Source organism: Lepisosteus platostomus, chromosome 1, assembly GCF_059453375.1.
Source record: "Lepisosteus platostomus isolate fLepPlt1 chromosome 1, fLepPlt1.hap1, whole genome shotgun sequence".
Lineage (NCBI taxonomy): Eukaryota > Metazoa > Chordata > Actinopteri > Semionotiformes > Lepisosteidae > Lepisosteus > Lepisosteus platostomus.
In genome coordinates this window covers 19353012-19379035 of record NC_142611.1, presented here as the reverse complement: position 1 = coordinate 19379035, position 26024 = coordinate 19353012, and the positions used below count along the sequence as shown (strand labels likewise).

The 26024-nt window shown below is 37.3% G+C and overlaps 1 protein-coding gene across 2 annotated transcripts in view; it reads left to right on the top strand.

Annotated features, from left to right (window-relative positions):
* The window catches only part of corin (corin, serine peptidase), a 67526-nt gene extending 43611 nt beyond the window's left edge, over positions 1-23915 (top strand). For both annotated transcript variants that reach the window (XM_088626585.1, XM_088626593.1), the window contains exons 9-22: positions 2494-2616; positions 5374-5481; positions 6123-6354; positions 7294-7439; positions 9287-9394; positions 12114-12227; positions 13767-13877; positions 14743-14866; positions 15554-15682; positions 16254-16303; positions 16519-16693; positions 18610-18881; positions 18975-19108; positions 20451-23915. In XM_088626585.1, the coding sequence (XP_088482711.1) occupies positions 2494-2616; positions 5374-5481; positions 6123-6354; positions 7294-7439; positions 9287-9394; positions 12114-12227; positions 13767-13877; positions 14743-14866; positions 15554-15682; positions 16254-16303; positions 16519-16693; positions 18610-18881; positions 18975-19108; positions 20451-20633 (2009 nt within the window). In that variant the 3' untranslated portion in view covers positions 20634-23915. The remainder of the gene's footprint in view (positions 1-2493; positions 2617-5373; positions 5482-6122; positions 6355-7293; positions 7440-9286; positions 9395-12113; positions 12228-13766; positions 13878-14742; positions 14867-15553; positions 15683-16253; positions 16304-16518; positions 16694-18609; positions 18882-18974; positions 19109-20450) is intronic.
* The last annotated feature ends 2109 nt before the right edge of the window (positions 23916-26024 follow it).

The window sequence follows — 26024 nt, the reverse complement described above, 5'->3', positions numbered from 1 at the left end:
TGCGGGGTATAATGCAGAGGGGCACCTGGATATAAAGCAGTGGTATAATTTCCTTTCTACTAGGGTTCTGGAGATCCCAGAAGGTCCTCCTTGACTGTCCAGTGATGCCACAGAAAGAAAGGGAAACATTTTACAAACCTCCCAGTTGCATAATCTCTAAAGTAAACACTTCAACACAGTGACCTGCAGTGATTCTTTCTATTTATAATTTAAGTAGAACATGTTATGTTATAATTATACACTTAAAGTTTATGTCCTTATAATGGGGATTAGAAATGCCTGCCTATCATCCAGAAAAAAATGGAAAATTAGCTGATATTTTTTCTTGAGATCTATAGACTAAATAAGTTGGCATTGTCTACTGTTGACTGAAAATGAGTTAGTTGCCTAGATTCATATTGCTTGTTCTTAAAAACTTTTTGTACCATTGCTGTTGCTGCAAAATTATAAGGAAACACTTCTGCCTCTAATAACTCTTAGGTTGTCTTGCTGATATTTTTATTATCCTTTACATTTGTATGGAGTTGTTTACTTATTAGGAATAACATAGCAAATGATCACTTCATAGATACAAGTCTTTTTCATTTCACAATGATTGTGACTTTCCTGGTTTAAATGGAAGCATATGTAGAATTTTACATTTAAAATGAGACTCGAATAAATTATTTTTTGTTCTATTACAAATGTTGAGGTAAGTAGTCATCCCTTGTCGTGCTTATATTTTTTTTTTTAAAGACACCATGATAGTTTAAACTGCTGTGGTGAAATAAAAATAGATCCCTGAAAATAGAAAAGACTGCTTGTCATAGGTTTACCAGTGTTATGTAATTCAGTCACGTTAACATGAAAATGTTCTCTTCGTGAACCTTCTGTGACTAAATTATTTGATTCATCAAATATTTATAGAAGTTAACACACATGGCTGCACTGAATAATCTTGGGAGATAATGAATCCTAACATAAGCAAACACATAGAATTCTGTCAGATGGTATATATTTGGCTGACTAGGATAGAATAGGATACAGCTCTCCCAGTCCCTAAATTTAATGAAGCAGTTAGAAAATGAATGGATGGATATATATTTGAACATACAAATCAGTTGTATATCTATTAATTTTGTATATTTTATCAAGGCTGCCAAAAATGTATTAAAAGAAAAACATTTTTCTGAGTCCCTAAATAAGGGAGCCTTATTTAAAGCAATGGCATTTTGACCTCTCCATTTCCATCAGATGAAGCCTTTTTAAATGCACTTCACCAGCCTTTGTGAGCCCAAAGCATTGTATGATTAATGAAATAACATGCTGTGTTGTATGGCTTATGGACAGAGATAGATTAAGGTTTCTAATCAGTACTTGTGTACAATATTTTTTTTACTTTGGACTCACGCAAGGATGCTGGTATCACACGTATCTGAATTCTGTCTGAATATACGGAAATAACACATTCTGTAATAATTAATTATTTTCTCTTTAGTCGGCATTATGATCTTGTAAGAGACCTGAGAGTATTAAGTTAGGGTAAAAGGTGAGGGTTGCTTAGTGGTAATCAGTGGTCAAACAGTTTACAGAACTTAAAAAACATGAAGTATTATACTAAGTTAACACTGTAAATTGGCTCCTTAGAATTGCCCCTGGTGTGTCTGTGTGTCTGTGTGTCTGTGTGTCTGTGTGTCTGTGTGTCTGTGTGTCTGTGTGTCTGTGTGTCTGTGTGTCTGTGTGTCTGTGTGTCTGTGTGTCTGTGTGTCTGTGTGCCCTGCGATGGACTGGTGTCCTGTACAGGGTGTACTCTGACTTGTACCCATTGTTTTCTGAGATGGGCTCCAGCTACCCAGCCACCCTAAAATATAAGAAGAGGTTAGTAAATGGATGGGTGGTTAAACAGTGTTTTATATAAAACATTTAATGTTACTGTACATACCCACCCAAGTTCAGCTCATGGTTCTGAATCCTGCAATATTACACGGGGGGTGAATGAGGGTGTACCTGCCCACCCACACTCCTGCCACTTGTCTTTTGATATGTCAATGGTGGCATAGTCTCGTAGACTGGAGGAGAGGTACATCCCTCAACTACAGCACTACACGCCTGCAAGTGCCTGAGAGGCCCAAGTGGGGCTTTGTGGCACCAGGAACCAAACTAATCCCAGCCCCTTTGTCATTGGTGCTGTCAGTTATGCACCAGTGCCTGGTTACTGTGACTTGACCAAGGCTCAGATTGGCTTTTCTTGGGTCATACAGCTTAACGGGGACTTAAGCGATCGACTTTACTGGTTGAAGCCAAAGAGGAAGGTTATTCTTGTTGCAGATGACACCACAGGCGAGCTAAGAAGAGAGGGAAGATCGATTAGGAATAAGATCCAAACACAAATCCTGCCTGGGACCTTTTGCAAAATCAAAACTCCACATCAACACTCTAAAATGGTGGAAGAGACATTCAAGCCGTGATTTTGTGATTTTGTCTGTAGATAGTGTTTTGTTTTTCTCTCCCCAGCATGTAAGAGTCAAGGGCTGCTAGAGTGTCGGAATGGGCAGTGCATTCCCAGCGCCTTCCGCTGTGACGGAGACATTGACTGCAAGGATGGGAGCGATGAGGAGAACTGCACCTTGAGGCAGAGTAGGTCCACTGAGGCATTTCGCAGTGCTGGCAGGCTGGTTTATACTTATCAAAAATATGTGGTGTGCTGAGGGAGGAAACCAGAGCGCTCAGTGAACACAAAGAGAACATTCAAACTCCACGCATATAGCACCACAGGTCCAGAATTGAACCCAGGGCCCGATTGTACTTATACTCATATTACGTTTTAAAGTATATCTTAACCAAAAATAGTTATGGTGTATGGTTATATATAATTTATTTCATGGGCACATAATGTTTTAACTTGAAGTCGTTAAAAGTTTGCCATTTTACCTATTCTTCAACTTGTACAGCAATGGGTTTTATACTTCAATATATAAAATAATTTTATTTTTTAATTCAACAAAATAGAGGAAAGCAAGGTTAAAACCCAAAACATCAGGTACAGTATAAAGTATGTATTGGTTTTGTCAAACATTCTCTTATACAGTATAGACAATTCCCTTATATATTGCATAAAATGGAATTAACGTGACCTAAATTAAAATGTATTTAATTATCATTCATTGCTCTCTTTAGATAAAAAAAATAAGGAAGGAAATCTTTAAAACTTGCATGACCTAATTTTGTCTCCTTTTTCTAAATTATAATATATGAGTCAGAAGTTATAATTGTCAGTCTTCAAATAATTAAATAGTAACTACCAGATCATGTTAAATGCATTTACTCTTTACCGATGAACATGTAACATGTTCTACTTACTTCAACAAAATGTGACTCTTTCGAGTACAAATGTGAATGTTAAAACAAAATGTACATTCATTGCTGTAGACATACTGTATATAGTAGGCTCTTACTATCTGAATATCACAAGATGTGTTTCCAAGATTTTAAGTCGAGCACATTTTCCTTATTTCAGTTCTAGTGACTGCTAAAGATTTTTGGGAAAAACAGACATTATCTTGCCACAGGCTCATGGGGCTTTTCATTATTCAACATTTGATCAACATGTCCATCACCATCAACACAGTGTTAAAAACTATTGTCTACTCTCATATTCTTGATCATTTGCTGTCATCCTCTGCTAAGGTTTGACTGACCATTGCAGCACATCAATGTCTATTTATATCATGTGTTACCAATTTCATCTGGCCGAGTTGTAATATTGTTGTCCTTGTACTGGCACTTGTACTGTTTAGTCCAAATCATTGGTAAGTGTAAGTTCCTCACCATACAGTGACTGTTGTAATATACAGTACTAGATCTTTTTTGTGATGGAACAAATCTGTGTTGAAAGGGCCAATGTTCTTGTTAGGATATGCAAATGTCATTGGAGAAATCATGGAGTAATTTGACGAGAACTAGAAGAGCATACTTGAAGTTCTATAGCCTGCATTTAATTCCCAGCCTTTTTTCTGCAGTGCTTTCTTTTCTATCACAAGTCTCATCCAAGCATTTAGGCCAACTTTCAGCAAATAGACTAATCCAACCATTAGCCTGGGTACTGTATATATCCTATTTAACATTTATGGGACAGAATTGTGCTTATAGGTAACAGTGGTTCAGTACCTGACATAACCAGGGATAAGTATGTTAGGCAATGTTGAACAGTTCAACAATTTGAGATGCAACTTTATATAATCACTTTCTTTCCCTTGGTCAATTGTATGCAGTCACAGTGAGTAATAGGGCAGACCTGTAACCACTGTTAAACACATTGGTTTATCCTTGGGCAGAAACATTAGTTGACAAAACACATTACAGTAGCTGAAACAAGTCACATAGCTTACTGACACTGATAAATCATTTACATGACCGTATGGCATAAGAATCTGAGTTTAGCATGTCTCATGCGATGCTGTACAGATCACGTCCAAACCCTAGAAGTGTTAATTTATTGAATAAGCATTGCAGTTGTTCTGGAACAAGTGTCTTTACAAATGTTCTCTCCTAAATAAATACAAAAATTGAAAAAAAAGTGATTTAAATAAATGTAGTGTAAAATGACGTAAGCATCATCTACTGTGTCAGCCTACTATTATTGGCATTTTTCTAGCTTGTTCCTAATGCTTTCTTCACAGTCTGAAAAAGACTGAGAGACTGTATGAACACTTCTGTCAACAGTTAGGCCTTTAAGTACAAATTCAATGCGGAACATGCCTTATTCTTGTCTTATATAGAAGATAACCAACAGAGCTTCACCCATCCATTACAATATCTGAAATGTTGTGCAATAGAAGTACGGCATATATTTCTTTTGACTACCTCCCCCATTTTTTTCCAAAACCCTAAAGGGCAAATAACTGTCATTTTTATGGAAAATGAAAACACCAAAATTTAACTCCTAAGTATTTTTAATTTCAGGAATACCTTGTTTTAAATTTAGACAGTAATGCTGAATTGTAAAAAAAGCTTTAATTCATTGCAACCCCTTGCTGGGGCTCACTTGCCTTTAGTGTACTTACAATTATCAAATTAAAATTAATTTGAAGAGTTTGTATTAATGTGAATAGTGACTGTTATAAGATGGGGGCTTCAGAAAAATGTAAAAGGTTCTGCACCAAGTGCAAAACGTGCCTTGTAGATAGAAGGCCTCACATTTGGAAACAGGCTGTTCCACTAGATTCAAGTCCTACCTGGGCTTAATGTCAGCAGGCAGATCAACAGCTCACAGCACACAGTGACCCCTCTCACTGGTTGGGTCCTGCGAGGTTTTGGTGCTGTAAGTGAGCAGAACATCTAAAGTAAACATACTGTATTTCTTTCGTATGAACTCCAGTGCTGTTCTCTCTGTAGATCAGAATGCATGCGAACCTGGACAACCAGGCTGCATATCTACCTCTTGCCTCGATGGTTGCCATGGGAATACTGTTTGTGACAGCCGCAGCAACAGCACAAACTGTAGTAAGTGTGCCACTAAAGGAATGCCAGTTTTTCATCAGCATTTTTAGCCATAACCAAAGACTAAAGAAAAGATCAAGGTGTTTGTGGCCTGTCGTAGTAACAGAAGACTTGGGTTATGTCCTGGCAAAGAGAGACAGAATAGATGAAGCATCAGAAAAAATAGTGATTTTTAAATAGAAAGAAAATACATAAAGATGCCAAAGAAAGTTTTATAAGATTTCTGTATGAGCCAGTACTTGATCTGTCTATTTCCCCTTGCATTGTTTCAGTTGCTGTGTCATACAACTCATGTTTTGTGTGTGTTGCTCACAAAAATATGTACAAATACATTTATGAATAACTGTTTTTCCTGGCTGATTGCCCCAAAGGTTTTGCATAAATTACCATGTATTCTGAATGAAAAGAGTTTATCACACTTAAAATATTTAAGTTATTAACAAAAGGCTTTGCCCAAGTAGTAAAAAAATACATTTTGTTAATGTAACAAAACCCATTTCCTTGAGCACTCAGTTGTTTGTCTTGCTGTCTTCTACACAACCTAGTTTTTAACACACCTACTGTATGAGAGTATACCTTGCTTGGCTCATGTAAACTGAAGAAAAGAGTTGAATTAACTGACTGTAATCATTTTCCTCTTCCAGACCGCTGTGAGCCTATTACCCTTGAGCTGTGCATGAATCTGCCGTACAACGTCACCAGCTTCCCAAATTTTCTGGGCCATGAAACACAGAAGGAGACATCCATCAGTTGGGAATCTTCTCTCTTCCCAGCACTCGTCCAGACAAACTGCTACAAATACCTCATGTTTTTCGCCTGCACCATCCTTGTGCCAAAATGTGACCCGGAAACCAATCAGAAGGTGCCACCATGCAGGTGAAACTGTCAGAAAAGCAATACAGTCCAAAGCATGCCAAAACTTTCAGTAGGTGTAGATAAACAGGCCTGATGCCATAATAGAAAAAAAATCACACACGCATATTCAGTTCCGCTCTAAGCAAAAAAAATCTATTTAATTCTCTGATGACTCATGTGACACAATGCAGCAACGTTTGAACACAATACTGCCTTCATCACAGCGTTGTCAGTGTATTGTGTCATTTGAATTATAAGGGATTTAAATAGAATTTTATTACTTGCATGCAGAAGTTCCTTTTTTCTGACAAACCCAAAGATTTACGCATTACAGTGACTGAACAATGAAATTGAAGTTTGCATCCTGTTTTTGAAAATATCATAATAATGCACTTATCATTTTATGACTATTGTCCATGACCATGAGTAGCTTTTTTTCAAATTGTTCTACTTTTTAAAAAAAACATCCTTCCTACACTTAGAACTACCTACTACAAACACAGTATTATAGCAAGCCTGCTGTAGATTGTTGATCCCCACAGGAAAAAATATTGATAACCAAATACTAAGCAGTCAAGTTTCAACCTTGAATCAACCAAAAAAAGTCAGTCTCCTTTGTAGAAGTGCTCTCCTTTGAGAGACTAATTTGTTAAATATTTTAAATTGAGCTTCAATGCGTAAGGGGAACAAACACACTGTGTGCATTATTTTTCTTTGTATGTACAGTATAACATCAATTAAAAAATAAATTGGGTAATACAACGTTTCAAACCCGAAGAAGGCTCCACAGCTGAAACGTTGTTTCCTTACTTCTCTTTACTTGTTCCTTCACAGCCTACACATGATGACCCAGCTTCCTACTTGAACTAAATTCCTTCAATGCCAAAGAATTAATTGTAAAATGGCTCTATGTGTACAGGATGCTATGTGCTGTTAATCGTAAACTCACTTGTCACACAGGTCATTGTGTAAAAATTCCAAAGAACGCTGTGAGTCAGTGCTGGGAATTGTGGGATTGCAGTGGCCAGAGGACACAGACTGTAGCCAGTTTCCAGAAGAAGGCCAGGAGAACGCAACTTGCTTGATGCCTGACCAGGACGTTGAAGGTTAGTCCAGATCTAAACTAAATAAAACTACAGATTACTGCAAATTTAAAAAAGAGAACAGGAGGCACTTTTTTATACAAAGGCTTGTGTGAAACAAGCAATCTGTTGGAAAAAGCAATCTTGTCATGTTACTGAACCTGGATCTGTGGTTTCTCTGAATAAATATTTTAGATGAGATTCTCAGATTAATTAAGGTAGCTACTTGCAAACCAACTACAGCATACTGTATATATTATATAGAATCCTTTCATTTGTAACATTTCTTGTGTCCTTTTGGACTTTTAAGAGACAATGAAATATAGTATATTTAGGAAGGATTTCCATTCCAGTTGACCACACTGTTTTGATATCACCATTTTACAAAACAATAATAAAACTCCCTTAGGTTCTTATATTAGCATTCTGAAAAGTTGATGACACCTTACAATAGTATGATGTTGTTCTCTCATCAGAAAGCCTTAACTTATTGTTGTGACGTACTTTTTTTTACTTGTGACCTGCTGTAATGCACTGTACTTATAATGTAACCCAAGGTGTTATCTAGAATTGTATTTCTGAGAAGCATTTGATTTCTCCAGAAAAAAAAAGTGTAATAAAACGTTTTTGGTTGCTAAGTAACCTTGTCACTCCCGCCTGTACCGTCTGCTCTCATTTGGACTAACTCGTGCCAGTTTTGTGTAAGCAGTAATATTTCACAAGTTCCCTAGCAAGCTTATTGATACTTGCTCCATAACACTGAAGTGCTAAACAAAATCTGTCAGTGAAGTATGAGATATTTCCTTTGCCAGGGAAGGTTGGAGAGAAACAGAAAACCAAGCACTATATTATGGAATGCACTGTACAGTATATCTGCTACAGAAAAAGCAACTTGAAAAACTCCACCTTATGAAAACATTACATAAAACAAATTACTAGTAACTAATAACTAGTATCAGGCCTTCTTATCATGTTTTTTGTGCCCTGGTTTGACTGTGTGCATGTTTGTGTCTGTTTGTGCCTTGCAATGGGTGTATCCTGCCTTGTGCCAGTTGCATGCTGGGTTAGTCTCTGGCGCCCCTGCAATGCTCTATTGGAGAAATGCAGTTAAAACATGCATTGATGCAGAAGGCAAGATAAGTTTTAGTCTTTGATTAGTTATCCAGTAGGCAGATACCTCTCTTCTAGTACTGTACATTTAAGAGATCAATATGCATGCATTTGCAGAAAAAACATTAAATTGGTACTACTCCAATTAGTAGTAAAGTGCTGATCCTGGCTAATATTACAGTACATGTATTTTTACATGTGTAAAAACATGTAAAACAAGGAGGCTTAAATCTGTTGTGATTTTCTGATGTTTTAAAATTTGATTTGAAATGATGTGAGGAACGGTATATAGTATATCGGGATGAAACTACAAAGTAGAGAAAAAAAGTTCTTACTCAGAAGGATCACACTCCTTTCTAATTTAGTAAAGGCATTTGTTTTCAGCATTTCTGCCATCATTAGAAAAAATAATTCCTCTGGACATTTCTGAAACTGCGTGACATGCATCTTCTGTGTGAAACTAGTTAAAAGTATCTTAGGAGCAAGAGACAGAAGACATAAGACATTATGCTAGTCTGACTTTATTATAAGCTTTGTTTTTTCTCAAAAACTTCTGCAGTTATTTTGTTATAATCTACTGTACAATACATACTGTACATTATCAACAACTGTCTTTTATATTACGGGGTGGAAATGCAACATTTTCCTTGCAAGTAGATCCCGAGTTTTTGTAGACAGTAACTACATCTGTACAGGATTTTAAAATTTTCAAGGAAAAGCTTTCAGGTTTAACAAACCCCATTTGTTTAATTCATGAACAGAGTGCTCACCAAGTCACTTCAAGTGCAACTCGGGAAGATGCGTCTTAGCCTCGAAGAGGTGTGATGGACACACAGACTGTGATGATGACAGTGATGAAGAAAATTGTGGTAAGTACTGAACTCCCCTGTTTGAATCAAGACATTGTGAGAGACACTCACATTGTAACAACACAAGCATCTCAGAGGAATGGGCAGACTGCTTTGAGGCAAGATGGTGCTTGACAATTGTCATTGTTCAGTATCTCACATGTTTATTTAAAATGTACAAAGACAGTAACAGTGGATTTGACACCCTGTATTAAGGCATGTGCTTAGCAGAATAAATATACTTGGTTTAATGGTGATCAACACATACATTTTTTTCTAGATTCATTGTGTGAGTGATATGTTATAGTTGGATCTCAAGGACCTTCTGCTACTAAGAAAACCTCCCAAATACTGTACATGTCTTTTTACTACCGTGTAAACTAAAGGAGTACATATATCCAAACATTTTCAAACTGCATTATCCAGAACAGAGGGGGAGTCTATCCCAGCAAGCAATGGGCACTGGACAGGGTACACCCTGAACAGGACACCAGTCCATCGGAGGGCAAACACAGGCACACAGACTGGGACCAATTTTAACCTGCCAGTATGTCTTTGGACTGTGGGAAGAAACAAGAGCACCTGGAGGAAACATGCACAAAAACTAAAAGAACATATGATCTCCACATACTGTAGATAGTGCCCAGGTCAGGAATTAAACCCAGGACACCCACACTGCAAGGCAGTAATGCTAACCACTGCATCATCGTGCTACCCACCAAATTACAGTACATATGATAGTACAAATTCTATAAATGTGCAGCACCAATGACTTGTCCTGGTGCTTGAATATAAGCAATACCAAGGTAATCCAACATAATGGTCTTTAGTTTCATTGTCAGCTCTCTGATACAGTATGATTTTTATGTCTGAGAGCACTATAGGGCTTCCTAAAGGCCACTTAACATTCAGCTCATTAGAAGAGAAAGTGAAAATGAAACAAATATCATCCTGGCCAAGAAGAAACTGTCCTAGGAGGAAGACAGTTGAGTTTCTGAATTGGATTTATTGCCTGAGTAAAGAGATTTACAGTTTACTTGTAATAAATTGCCAGAATGTCTTCTAAAGAAACACAAATCAACTTTAGAGACAAACTTCTTCAGACAGCCATACTCTGAGACACAGACTATGAATTAAATTGACCCAGACTAATAATATTACAAAAGAACGTCTGGTGCTCTTTGAATACTAAATGATTCATTTGCCCCCTGCTTACAAATGTTGATATGCAGGAGAGTGGCTCATTTGCTTGTTTTCTGTAAAAGACTAGCTCTGGCCAGAGGTCAAAGTCACTAGTCTGCCCTCCAGAAATGCTGTTAACTGAGGTGACATTGAAGAGGAGTGTGTGTTTTTAGAGCTCAATGGTTCTATTTATTTTCATAATTCAGTTTGAGAGACTTTATTCGTAATGTCCACAATTTTATGGTATAAAATCATTGGGCGACACAACATCTAAATCAAAACTATGTCTAGAGCTTCTGAGAAGTACCCTTCAAGGGCATAAAAGTAGTGTCAAACCTGGAATGTGAATTTCCTTTTGTGTTATGTTGCTGTTCCTACTGTACATTCACAATACAGAACTTTGTGTGGTGTAATGAAAATCAGTTGTTATTTTTCCAAGAATTATCAATTCTGTATTTTCTACATATAACCTGATTTAAACACATGATTAAGTACAAATGGAATGAGAAGAAAAAACTGTGGAACTAGCATTCCATTTTAATGCTAGCTACTCAAAATGTAAAAAATGATAGTAGCTCCAGATCAACCCTATAAGATGCCAGGGAATATGCTGTGGGCAGGGGTGGTACCTAATCTACCTCATTCCACCGTCATGCAGGATGTTTCATCTTTGATCTGTGCTGAACTCACATTTTTACATCATTAAAAAAAACATTGGAAGGTGGAAATACCATACAGTATCTATTTCTTTAGCTCTGAGTTATTTGAAGAGCTCTTGCAAGAAAACCCAGAGCCACAGAAGAAAGGTACAATATAGGGAAAAAAATACCAGTGATCTATACTTATAGGAGCCTCCAATTAATGGGCCTGGAAAGGTGTGGCCACACAACAAATGAGAGCAGAAATCAAACCCAGAAATCCAAGACCCTGCAAAGTCCCATTCAGCTTGAACATCTCCTGGGGACCTGAGATATGAGAAAATGTGAAGGGTTATCTGGGGAAAGGTAGCAGGCCACTTACCATACAATATACAATATAAAATTTAATTTGAATACAAATCACAACATTAAAATGCACAAAATACACGATTTAAAGCATTAATGTACATTACTGATAAAGCCATGTTATTGTATTTCTTTTTAACCAATATTGTGATTGAGATATTAATTCTAGCACATCAGGGGCCTCAAACCATTTTTTTTGGTTTAATAAGTATCTCTAATCACTGGCTTAAAGGTCTACTAATTCTTTGAAATAAAGTAAATAATACGTTCGGCAAAGTGTTAGAGTGGTATTCTGGAATGAAACTGTAGCCAGGATTTGGAGACTGCTGTTCCACATGTTATTTTAGTGCATAAAGGCAAATACACTACTTTTCCTTCACTTCTATAAGCAAATTGAATATATTTGGTAAAAAAAGGGGGGGGGGGGTTTCAGAGGACACACCTACCGTAAATATACAGATGAAATGAACGCATGGGAGAAGGTTGATCTTTGCTCTGGCGTCAAAAGGAAACTGCACCCTCCTGTGCTTCATCCCTGACCTTTCTGTTACCAGGTTGTAAGGAACGAGGTCTGTGGGAATGCCCATCAAACAAAGCGTGCATCAGACATACAATGATCTGTGATGGATTTCCAGACTGCGCCGACCTGGCAGATGAAAGGAACTGCTGTAAGTGACTGTCAACAGGGTCCAACTAGAGAGCATTAAAATAACTTCTGAGGGGAGGAGGAGGTGTAATTGGTCAATCTAGTGGTATTTAAAACTATTCAAATTACACAGGAAGGCGTTGCTCACAATGTGCTGCGCTGACAGCTCTTTCGCGTAACCAGGCTAAAATGTCTCATCCCGCTACAAGTACATGCCACACTTTAAGCAAAGTAAAGACATTTAGAATTATGACATTTTCATTTTGTATTTCTTAAATCCTGGGTGCAGACCATTTTTTAAATGCCACATCAAGAGATTTTAGGCTGTGATGCAGTGATGTACAGATCAGACCATGGGAGGAGCAGGTTTCCTTGGACAGTCATTTTTGTGTTTTTAACATTACACTTGTCCACCCCAGGTACTGTATGCCCCGTGGGTGGACAAGTGTAATACGTCATGTGTCATCTAGTGTGTATGGGTGTTCTTCAAAGTCTCTTTTGTGTGCATAATGAATTTTATTGCTTCACAGTACAGTACATACTGTAGATTTTACAATATGGTTGTTTGAATAGGTCAGTTCCCTGACCTGAAAAGAATACCTACAGTATGCTGCCTCGTACATCTTTCTGTAGATTAATATTGTGCAGCTCTCCCAGTGTAAAGTGAATATGACTTACAGTACAGTACATGAAACCTTGGTGACATTTAAGAGAAAATGGGCTAAATGCTGTTCCTCTGGAGGTGCTCATAAATATTTTCTCATTTAACTGTACAGTATTTGCACATTAAAAGCTAAAGCTATGACCCAGTTAATATTGAAATGAATTCTAAAAATTATTAGACATTATTAATACTGTATTAGGATACTGTATTAGGATACTGTATTACATAAGAAACATCTAATGTATGTTCTTTTCAGGAGTATCTAGTAACAGGAAGGACATTTCATATGCTAAATTAAACAGAAAAATGATAGTTTACCTGTACGCAGTAAATATAAAAAAAACAGTATCTACAATTTCTAATTTTTTATGTGAAAGTACTGACCTATTAATAATATATATTATTTTATTTCTTTTGAATAACATTCTGAAACTAACATTTATGTTGTTACGATGTGAATCATTTCCAGTATTGCAGTTTTACAATTCGATTAAGCTTTAAAAAGCTTAGCTTAGTGATTGCTGCATTTTCCAGGTCTTACTGTAGATTAGTTAAGATTTTACCTGTGGTGAAATCCGATACTTGTAAAGGAGTAAATATGACCGATAGATATACAAGGGCATTTCGACCATTATTATAATGAATAAAGCTTCCCCACATCACTGTCAGCGTATTTATGAGTATCTTGTGTTTTACAGAATACCCAGTGTTGGAGGCCAGCTTTGGCTGTAATAATGAAATTATACTTTTAGTTATGATGGTGGTAGATACTGTATGTACTGTACTGTCTTCAGTCTATAAACACTAATCAAAGTAGTTATTTGGTTGCTGTAGCTCATGTTGAACACAGTGCTGTATCTTTGATATCTCCTGTGATTGTAATTGACTTTTTTTCAGCTTTCTGTGTTGATAACGAGCTTCCATGTAACAATCACAAGTGTGTTCATCGCACATTGTGGTGTGATGGCAAGAAGGACTGTACTGACAGCTCTGATGAGTGGAACTGTGGTAAGTCCTCTTTGACTGAGGTTCACTGTATCAGCATGCCTGTGTCTGAAGAAGGAGCTTAGTTTCTGAGCTGCAGCAGAAAGCCTTCATGTAATTCAGTGACTGTACGACTCAGTTCCTATGAGGCAGTTTTTGAACTTCAAAATAAAACCGTTTGTCGATTAAAAATATTCTCTTTTCTGCAAAAATAAACTAATTTCTGCTTTATGCGCTGCTTTATGAAGTGTTTGCTTTAAGTTTGTTTTTCTTAATCAAGGTGGGAGCTGTGCATTCTTTTTTGCTCCTAAAAATACTTGTTGAAAGGAGAAAATGTATAATACTGTATTTTATTGTATTTTTTAATCCAAAATGTTGTTTTTGTAGATGTTCCAGCTGCAGTAATTGTAAATCATAATGGGATTACACTATGGTATACTGTAAAAGAATGTTTATTTCTACGACATAGCCCTCACACATTCTTAATAATTCCTTTCCGAACATCAACAAGACATTTAACTGAATAATACCAATAAATAAAAGCTATAAGCAAGTTCCCATCTACCAGTTTCAGTACCAGGGAAGAACTAGATCCAGAACGATTCAGAACTGAAGTCTGAGATATGTACAGTATAGTACCCTTTTTATAGCACTCCTCTGATCTAGCCTACTGGAGCTCCAAACGTTTATACAGACTTTCCCTTTAGATTTGCCTGACTATAACTGTAAATTCTGTTTTGATATCTGGTGTACCAGTACAGAACACAAAACAATACCGTTGTTGCTGGAAAGCAAAAGAGTAACAACAAGAAATGTGTAAACAGAAAGAGTTTAATACAGAAGGTGAAGAAATTGGCCAAATTTGTAACTTTGTCATTTCCTCCCATAGTGTCTCTTTCTAAGACACCTTCATCTCTACTGACAGTCCACAAAACCGCCTCAGAATACCATGTGTGTGCGGACAACTGGCATCACAAGCTGAGTGAGCTGGCTTGCAAGCAGATGGGTTTAGGGTAAGGTCAGTAGCTAATAGAAAAACCTCTGAAAACTGCCAGGTCAAGTGAATACTATATTATAGTCAGCTTTACCTTAACTTTGAGCCACCATGTTTAATGTTTCGTGGTTTTCAACTTGTTAAAATGCTGTCATGTATCATGCAAGTAGGAACAGAGCTCCAAACAATGATTTTCAGAATTTAAATAAAAAGTTGTCAATGCAGTGGGCATTAATGACATTTGATTATTTCCGGGTTAATACTTTACAAGCATTGTTCCTGTCTTCTTGTCTTAGGAGCAGTAAGAATATGCTTTGAGCAAACTTGAACTAACTGAAATGTCCACTGCCAGTTCTGAAACTTGCGGTTCAAAGTACTTCACATATGCCTTACGTCTTCATGTGTCAATCTCCCACAACTATTACAAATACAGTAGGAACATTGTTTTGTGGATTTAATGATGCAATAAATGGAGTACAGTGCAGATAATGTACAGACAGCTTCCCGAGAGGCAAGATGTAATGACGTGTTACAGTGGTTTACCACACTGTTCATATTGGTAGGCATGTAACAAAATAAAGCTACAATAAAGGTTCAATGAACAAACACAGGAATATTTTAATTTAGGGGATGAAATACAACTTGAGTCCTGAACAAACCTCTTTTGCATTATTTGATCCTCCTTTCTGTGTGTGGTTTAACACAGAGAGCCAGCCGCAGTAGAGATGGTACCAGACCACCATCACCAGCTGGGGCGCAGGAAGTGGCTACATGTTCATGCTGACTGGAAGCACAGGAATGGTTCCTCTCTACAGGGGCTGTTAGAGAAAAAAGGGTAGGAGCATTACTGAAAACAGCATTACTAATGGGCAGTAATGGCACATTTACTGCTTGCAAATCATCAAGTGGTCACTGTAACCATAGAAATGACCACTGAATTAGACTACATACATTTTGTACAGCCATTAATGTAGCAACAGTTTGTTGAATGTTCTCTTCTGTTTAAGTGGACAGTGCTTCAGGAAAGAGCATCCTGTTCTCAAGGATTGAGAGTCTAGGGAGTTTGTTAGTTCTCATTAAATCAGTTTACGATAACCTCAAAGCAATGCTTATTTGCCCGGTAAACAATTAATTTGATGGACAAGAGACTAAATAAAACAAAAACAAGTTGCTGCAGTAGAGCTTTGAGAACTGGAGAGCTGGATTTGTTCAGCCTTGAACTCATCATGTTATTTTGAGTTGTTACCACTAGATGTCAGTGAAATACCAGGGCTGCAAAGATCAGTGGGTTTTTATAGTGTAAACTGTATATACTGTACAGTACTAATAGAATTGTTTTGTTTCTAACAAAAAAAAAAATTCATACAGATTTTCATCATCTTCATACTTTTCCTATGTTTTTGCAGACATACCTGTCATAGTCGAAGGAAAGTGTCTCTTCATTGTGTTAAAGAAGGTAAGCACAAAGAGGTACAAAATTTAAAAGCAGTTGAGTTTTTCCATACGCATTTGGCTGGTGGGTCACATTTTGACTTATAATAGGTGGACTAGTAGAAACTGAGTTGGGGAAGATGGACACAAATTCAAGATTAATATGAGCTGAAGCAAATGTGACTGAAATTGTCTGTATTCAAAGCCTGGTCCTCCTGACTTTTGTTGCCTGTCTTGAAGACTGTGGCCGCCGGCCTGCAGCTCGTATGTCCAAAAGGATCCTGGGAGGCCGGACGAGTCGCCCTGGCCGCTGGCCCTGGCAGTGCTCCTTGCAGAGTGATCCCAGTGGGCACATTTGTGGCTGCGTCCTCATTGGGAGGAAGTGGGTCCTGACAGTCGCACATTGCTTTGAAGGGTGAGTCTTTAGAATACTAATTTAGAATTAGAGTCAAGGGACACATATACAGGTATATTTATCAGATTATTGGTATTAATAATAATACTTGCTTGAATTTAAATAGCATTTTTCATCCCAAATTAATTCACATATATAGGAGGGGACCTTCAGTTAGTGCGGTCATAGTTCAGCACCTACTTAAGTGCTATGAGGCAGCCATTATAGACAGTACATTGATTTAATTAAAGTGGATATTTACTAAAGAAGGGCACTCTGGGTTCAATTCTGGACCTGAGGCACTAGAGTGCAATTTGTTCTCCCCATGTTTGCATTGTTTTCCTCACACAATCCAAAAATGTACTGGTAGGTTAATTGGCTTCTGGGAAAACTGGCCCAAGGTGTTTGTTTCTGTGTTTCTGTCCATGTGTGCCTTGTAATTGCATCCCATCCAGAATGTACCCTGTCTTGAGGCTGCTGCTTGTCTGGATAGGCTCCGGCTCCTAAGGAACCCTGAATTAGAAGAGGCAGTTAGAAAATGGATGGATTTTGTAAAACCGGATTATGAAAGGTTAAAGTGGAATGTAGGAAGTAATTAACTGGGATTAACACCCCTATTCTCATGAACAGTGCCACGGGATCGTTGTAGTCTATGTTGTCACCTCTTCTATTAATGGCCTCATTAATGTCTTCTACAACAGAAACAAAACTGCAATACAAGGGGTGCAATTCTGGTCCAAAGTTTAATCTGTTCAGCCAACACCACTTGCAGCTGCAACCTGGTTATCTTCAGTTACAAACCAGCCTTGAACAGCTTCTTAAATTTTGAGAGCAGATTTCAAGATGGTAATGCTGCTATGTATAAAAATGTGTACTTCAAAATGGCATAGACATTCCCAGGTCTTAAAACATGATAAAGTTTACAAATGAGATATTTATTTAGCTGCTACTGTACATATTTAGACGTTTCAGGTTCCAGACCTTTATCAGATGGTTATTTATAATTCTGCTGAAACTATTCAGAGGAGTTTCTCTCAGCCTCGGTCTGAAAACATCAACAGAATTGTTTTTGGTCCCAAAATTAAAAATGTACTTATTATCTGAAGATTGCTGATTGAAAACTGAAGTGTTATTTCATTGAATGAAATGGAGGGTTAGAATGTATGGGAGCAAATGCAGTTAATTAATACTGTAGTACTTTCTCTTTTGCTCTGTGATCTCCTAAGGAGTCAGTGTTTACCGTTGACAATGTATCACCAAAAAGACATGTTTCTTTGATTCTTAGTAATAATAATAATAATAATTGCTTACACTTATATAGTGCTTTTCTGGACACTGCACTCAAAGCGCTTTACAGGTAGTGGAGACTCCCCTCTACCACCACCCATATGCAGCATCCACCTGGATGATGCGACGGCAGCCATAGTGCGCCAGAACGCTCACCACACATCAGCTATTAGTGGGAAAGAGAACAGATTAATGAAGCCAATTCATAGATGGGGATTATTAGGAGGCCATAATTGATAAGGGCCAATGGGAAATTCGTCCAGGACTCTGGGGTTACAGAATTTTTAATGACCACGTCTCATCCGAAGGACGGTGCCTATTTACATTATAGTGTCCCTGTCACTATACTGGGGCATTAGGACCCGCATAGACCCCAGGGTGAGCACCCCCTGGTGGCCCCACTAACACCTCTTCCAGCAGCAACCTTAGTATTTCCCAGGAGGTCTCTCATCCAGGTACTGACCAGGCTCACACCTGCTTAGCTTGAGTGGGTTGCCAGTTGTGAGTTGCAGGATGATATGGCTGCTATAATTGTCGTAATCTTGGCCTTGAGGTTTTCTTACCATAATTTGTTTTGCAATTGAAGATTTGATGGAATCAGGTATTATCTTAATTTGTGGTTCTTTCTCTGTTCCTTTGTGCACACAAAGCCGGGAAGATGCAGATGTTTGGAAAGTTGTATTTGGTATCAACAACCTAGATCACCCATCGCCTTTTATGCAGACAAGGAAGGTGAAGAGGATTATAGTCCACCCCCGCTACAACAGAGCTGTGGTGGATTATGACATCAGTATAGTGGAACTGGACACAGAGATCAATGAAACCAGCTACGTCAGACCTGTCTGCCTACCTCACAAAGGCCAGCCTCCTCTGCCTGACACCTATTGTTACATCACTGGATGGGGGCACATGGGTAACAGAAGTAAGTTAAAAATGCTGTTTATTTGTTGTAGAAATCTCTTTTTTTGGTTCAAAGTGAAAAGCTTCATTATGTGTTTTCCTTTTAATTTCATAGTGCCTTTCAAACTACAAGAGGGTGAAGTCAGGATTATCTCCATGGATCAGTGTCAGTCTTTTTTTGACATGAAAACCATCACTTCTCGGATGCTATGCGCTGGATATGAATCTGGGACTGTCGATTCCTGCATGGTAAGATTTGCCTCCACCTCCCAACTCTGTAGTGTAGTTAAATGCTGCTTCATTTTTCTGAAAATTACTACATTTGTATGCCGGTTATCCAAATAGAAGTAAGTGGAACTGTAATGTTGCAATAATGCTTTGTATCCATTATCACCAAAGATATGGTTTCCTTGGGTAATAAAATAATAGGAGGTAGTAACCAATCCCTTCTAAGAGTCAGACAAGATTAAACCCTGTACCTTGGTTGTTAGTATCATTATGATCAAAACAGCCGACCTGCCAAGCACAACCTTCAGAAGTAATAAAATAATGCTTCCAGTATAATCAAATTTTCAGGTTTTCTGTTTTAATTTGAGTGTTTCTTGTTGTAGATGTTCTTTAAATTGTGCGAATATAAACAAATGTTTATAATGGCACAAGTAATGGATGTGAAACCAAACTGTTGTACAGGCGTTTGCTCAAATGCTACTCTTCAGTGACCTGAACATGTGAATGAGAGGTCTCTCTTGAATAATTCTCTGGCTACAGGGAAATGACCAAAGAATAAAGAATACATGTAAAATGTAGTTTGGAATGCAGAAAATAGATTAAAAAACAAGATCAGGATATGATACGTTTTGATCAGCTAATTTTGTAAGAGAAAAAGGAATACATAGTCACAAATGGTAAAATGCGTGAGACTTTTCAGAAGTCTGATATTGGCAATGTACATAAAATATATACAGTAGAACCATAGATCAATGCAAGTACTACAGCAATTCAGTCCATCATTCCACTCCATTGTAGGATGATTGTTTAGAAATTCACATTCTAAGAAAGAAAAGTTTCTTTAATGCACTACCAAGAAAGTTTTGAATAATTAAAGAAATATTCGTTTTGAATAACATTTCTGTAAGATGTGTTTGTAAAGATAAATAGCTCATTTCTGTAGTAAATGATTTAATGATTTCTTATTAAATAATTGTATTTTAAATCTCTAAGATATTTTCATGGTGCTGTATGTAACTAGGGCAGCACTTGGGGCCCTAGGTTCAATTCTGGACTTTTGTCCTGTTTTGTTTGGGTTTTCTCTGGGTGTTCCGGTTTCCTCTCACAGTCAAAAGACACATTGTCACATTTGTCAGCTTCTAGGAAATTTCACCCTGGAGTGGGTGTGTACAGTACAGTATGTTTGTGAGTGGCTTCAAATGGACTGTTGTCCCATCCAGGGTCTATCCTTCCTGTACCTGTTGCTTGCTTAGGTAGACTCCAGCTCCCCTGCAACCCTGTATTAGATAAAGAAAATGAATGCATGAATGGATGTAAATAAAATCAGAGCTTACAGTATGCTTATGGTCTGCTCCTCTTACAGGGTGATAGTGGAGGCCCACTTGTTTGCCAAGAGCCTGACGGACGATGGAGTTTGTACGGGCTCACATCATGGGGATCAGTTTGTTTTTCCAAAGTGTTGGGACCTGGAGTCTACAGCAACGTGACGCATTTTGTGGAGTGGATTGAGAGGCAAATATATCTCCACACGTTTTTCCTCAACTAGCCAGCAGCACAGCAAGCATGGATGGAGCTTGAACAAGAAAAAAGAAAAGAAAATGCTTTTGGTGGTTAACGGGCTTTTTTTTTAAAAAAAAAAAGAAGCTAGGAAGGCATTTTTGAAACTGTTAGCTCCTTCAAAGAACCAAAGGTTAACTGTTTTTGAAGGAAGAGAATAACTTTGGCTGCAGGTACTGTTATGCTGCAGGCCTCCTGTCTTGGAATTCAGGAATTCTCAGATCATTGTCACTGTGTTCTTTGACCATTCCAAGAGGAAGTGCTCATTTGGTCATGAGCCATGTGAATAGAGGAGATATTATTTACATTATATTGCTGATTAGCATTTTGTTCATAAAGACAAATACATTAGTATTGCATTGTATTTTATGTACACTATATGGGACATAGATGCTAGTCAGCACAACAAGGCCTACTTTTGTAGTAGAGTCTATAAGGTGGATTTCATCTTTAAAAATGGTTATAGATGACAAAAAAGAATATGGTTATTTTCCATGTCACAAAATGAGTAGGGAAGCACAATAAGAACAGATGTTATCACAGTATAAAAGTGAGATCCAGAGTCTTCTTAATATACTTCATTTTGCACTGTGGTTTGGAAAAAAGGTATAACTTATGTTTATAACTGGAAAGTAATACATCTGCAGAGAAGTAACATTTAAAAATGATTACTGCCAATTAAAATCAAGGCATTTCATTCAACAGGTAGTACCTGTTGAGCAGCTTAACACAGTGAAAAGTCCATATTGCTTTATCATAATATTTAAACCAATAAATTAAGTAGTGTAGTCCAGGAAAACACAAAACTCAAAGGAGGCAGTCAATAATTAGTAGATGATAGACCACAATAAGTTGGCAGACATTTTGTGTGTAGATACAGTGAGTAGATGGACAAATAGGTTATTATCAATACAATATAGACTCTAAAAAGACTAAATGTAGTTGTTTGTTATTCCTTCAAAGCCTCTATAGTTCTTTAACTTCTGGTGCCTCTTACACACACAGGATGGTTTTTACCTTTCTGAATTTTACTGTAGGCTAAAATTGCGCAGAGCACTGATATATACTGTTAACAGATGGCTGCTTCTTGAGGCATACAGTTCAGCAGGAGTTATATTAATCCTTAAATACTTGAAGGCTTCATGCTTGTAATAGTATTGTGTTTACTATGTACAGCTGAGTAGTTTATAATCTAGAAGGGAAGAGCTGTGATGCATTGTCAAACACTTTGAAGGCTTTGCTAAATTTCTTGTATGGTGTCGCATTTAGTGTTGTTACGGTATGTACTGTATGTTAATGTTTTATTCTTAAATGTAAACCACTCAGTCATGAAATCAGTAGGAAATGGTTTTATCAAAAATATATCCTCCTAATAGTAACAAATACTGTACAATTGCTGAAGTATTTGTTGCCAGCTACGTGCTATTTGCTAAAGTTCATACTTGAGTAACATTTGAGATCAATACTACAGTACAAATCCTTCCACTTATTACACATCTGAGTTAAAAGAAATACTGGCCACCATTAATTAAGTGACTTCTTTTTTTAAAGAAAAGCGCACAAGTGAGGACTGTTATTAAGTTATTGCAGGGAAATGGCTACTGACTGATTATTAAAAAACATAGTGGTCAAAATACCTTTATAAATACATTTATAAATTAGCATAGGGTTTTTAGGCACCTTTATGTTATTGCAGTATACTGTAGCTCTTTAAATTAAATTCAGCAAACTTGCAATGTACCAGAACTCTAAATTTTCAGCTGCTCACTTTCTCCTATACATTGACATTCATGTAAAAGAAAAACATAAACTGTTTTCAGTGTTTAAGTTGGAAATGGGCGACAGGTGATATGAATGGCTCATATAATTTGGGTATTATTTAAAGTTATTAAAACTATAAACACTATTGTCCATATAAATTTAAATTATCCTCATGACAAACTCACATTGAATGTATTCCAGGCCTGAGGAGCCTCCAGGATGAGGAGCAGTAGGGACATAACCTTTTCAAAAATGAAAACATTTAATCTTTTAAGCTTAATTAGCAGTTAAGCTGTTTTGAAGCCTTTCTTTCTCAACACACTGCACCTTTACTTTCATGCTCCGTTGTACCTCAATTTAAATTCTATTGCTTCCACAATTCCCTTAGTAATTCATTTTTTTCAGGCTCATGTAAGCAAGAACCAAGTGTACTGCTTTGAGATTATATGTTCACCTTTGTATGCTGCTATACCTTAAATTCTCACTTTTATGTTTCATTTATGATAAGATTAGGCATTTATGGTAATATAAGGGTAAATGGCACACAGTCTCAATATATCCTTTTATGCAATGTTTCATGTCATTAAATAATGATTTTTAACAAGAAAATGTAGTTACTCACATAAATTAGGTCAAATTTGAGACAAATGTCAAACTACATTTTTGCTTTATTTTAGTCTAATACCATAATGCAGTTGCAGTGATTACTGCCTAGAAAAAATAAATCATTGTGACACCCAATGAAGTTTAACATTTCAATTTATTCATATTTATTCATCAAAGTTAAACTTTTTTTACAGTTTGTTGTAATGACCCTGTGATGTCTGTCAATTTTTCCTTTGCATTGTTAGTGGAATTTTAATCCCGCAGAAAAAAAAAACATGCCGCATTTATCTGTAAAGGATTTTGGTCTACGCAGCCATAGTAATTTGAATGTCCATATTCAGGTTCTGTTAAAGTGGCTAAGGATGTCAAGACACTTTCAGTGTTATATGACGTTAATCACTATAAGGTGTTGTGCTGATGTTTAACATGATCATTTCGTACATTGACTGTACAGCTGAAGTACATGTATCACACAAGACACTGAATAACTCATGCCAAAGTCTGTTTTTGTGAATTTCTGTAGATCACTGTTGAAAATGTGGAAAATCTGGCATCAGGTCCACGAGAGATAATTGTCAGATTATTTGTGTGTCGGAATATTTATGTATATACACCTTTATGCTTTAGTGTTTTAATGTAACATTCCATGTAAAGAATTTGTTTGTAATTTTCTAAAGTATTTTTATACTGCCTTTCTATGTGCACACATGATTATACTGTATTGGGTCCCAGACATAACTTTTAGTATTTTTACACTTCATTGTTGTTGAAATAGTAAACGACAATTTGAAATTTCAAAATATATAAGCAAGTGTATTGATGGCATACCAGACTTTATTTCTATTAGCAAGATTTTGGTAAGCTTCTAACGTGAAGAACAATAAAGTTTGTCAACAACACAAAATCTGTCTCTGAATTTTTAATTGGGCTGCAAACACAAACTGGCATTCCTTTCAAAATGGATATACTGTATTAAAACCTGGTAGATCTGGGGAGTTAGTAGGTGTTCTATGACAGTTTTTAAGTAGTATTTTCCCCAGTTTATAATAAAATGTTAATCACTTTAAGATGTTTCAAATTATGTGCTTAATATTAAATTTCCAATTTGATTTTTGAAGGATTTCTGCACATTACCTTCATTTTTTCCAGAATTTCAAGTTACTGGAATTTTTGCAGAACCTCTGAAGACTTACAGTAGTGTGTTATGTGTTCATCGTTTCTCTCTCCCTGCTCTTTCTACACTATCAAAATTGCAAATTTATCCCACATTTTGAAAACACAACACACTTTGTTCTAGCTAGACTTTTATTTACACACTGCAAGATTGCATTTTCAAGTACTGTATTTTAATATATATATATACAGTATTCTGTACAGTATGTTGTGGCTCAGGGGTGGATAAAATCCTCTTAAGCAAGGCGAAACACCGCTGGTCAGCAGAAGAGGGCGCCAAAGTAGAGAAAATAATTTCCAATAAGTTCTAACGTCCTGACGCCCGCGTGGGAATGTACTGTACTGCTGTGATTATCACTGATAGACGCCAATGACCGAATCTACACACTCGCCCTAAATAATTACAATGATACTAGAAGAACTCATCGCCAGTAATCTACCTCACCCTGAGATCTAAACCGGTTATAGACGTGGTGAGTCAGAAAACTGTATATTTGAACATGTTTGCAGACAGACTATTAGGTTTCTCTCTTCCCTCTCTACCCGAGGTTCTAAACAAATGCTACTGTGGTTACAGCTATTACTGAAGGAGCCTGTCATTCAGATGAGATATAGAACTAATGTCATGACTACCTCTGGTCAATAGATGTGCTGACCCTGTTGTCTTCACTGCAGTACATAGCAGTTGAGCCTTGCTTTATCTATCCTATTCAAGTTTAGTTAAGTTTAATTGGTGAATTAATTTCTCACATCTCTATCTGAGCTACTACTGCAGAATGGCCACCACAAATCACTTAGGTACTATAGATGCTGCCCACCAATGCCCACCATTGATCCATCAATCAATCCATTTTCTAAAACCCAACAAGCAACTGACACAAGGCAGGATATACCCTGGAGGGGACATGCACGCCAATTTCACAGAAGCCAGTTAACCCACCAGTATGTCTTTGGACTGTGGGAGGAATTACAGTAACTGCAAACACAAGGGAAGATATCTGTGCTCACATACTGTAGTGTACTCCACACTGGTAGCCCCCCCAGGGATCGAACCCAGGGCCGCAGCGCTGTGAGGCAGTGATGCTAACCACTGTGGCACCTGCTGCCTGTAGCCAGCCTCATCACTGCAAAATGTGAAATATTATGATAAAGACCTGAACCACATGCCTATTGGTGATGCATGGGTTATTTCCCATTGATTCTGCATACAGACCAAACACCTTAGATCAGGCAGTCCTGGACAGGTGTGGTGACCCTCTTCTTTCATAGATATGGCCAGTTCCTTACAGCCCTGGTTTCCCTGTCTTAGTCGGGCGATCACTGAAGCAGAACATTTCATTCGCCCAGCAATACCTCTCACAGACAGGCCACGTTCAATCATGCTGATAGCATCCAGATGATATTTTTTGCTCAATCAGGACATGCTCATATATTCTGCTGTTCTGGTGTTAATACAAATTGTGCCTTTTTGAATGGGTATTTAGAGTATACAGATTCTCATTTTAGAAACTTTTGTCCAGTTCAGATAAAAGCCCTTCATGTTCTTTGTGAACTTTGGCATAAATATTTTGTTATCCTATAAAGCAATACTACTGAAACAATTATTCACTGTAAACCTACTGTATTAATTTCCTCTACAACTGTGTGTGTGGACACACATTATGTGAGAATCATGCAATGAGCTATTGAGATGAAATACAAAGAGAAACATACAGTAATTCCAATAACCACAAGAGGGAGCTTTCAGTCCAGCTTCCAGAAATTTAGGTTGTCAGGATCACCGCTGGGAGGAACAGAGGTTAGCATTGCTGTCACACAGCACTGGAGCCCTGGGAATTTA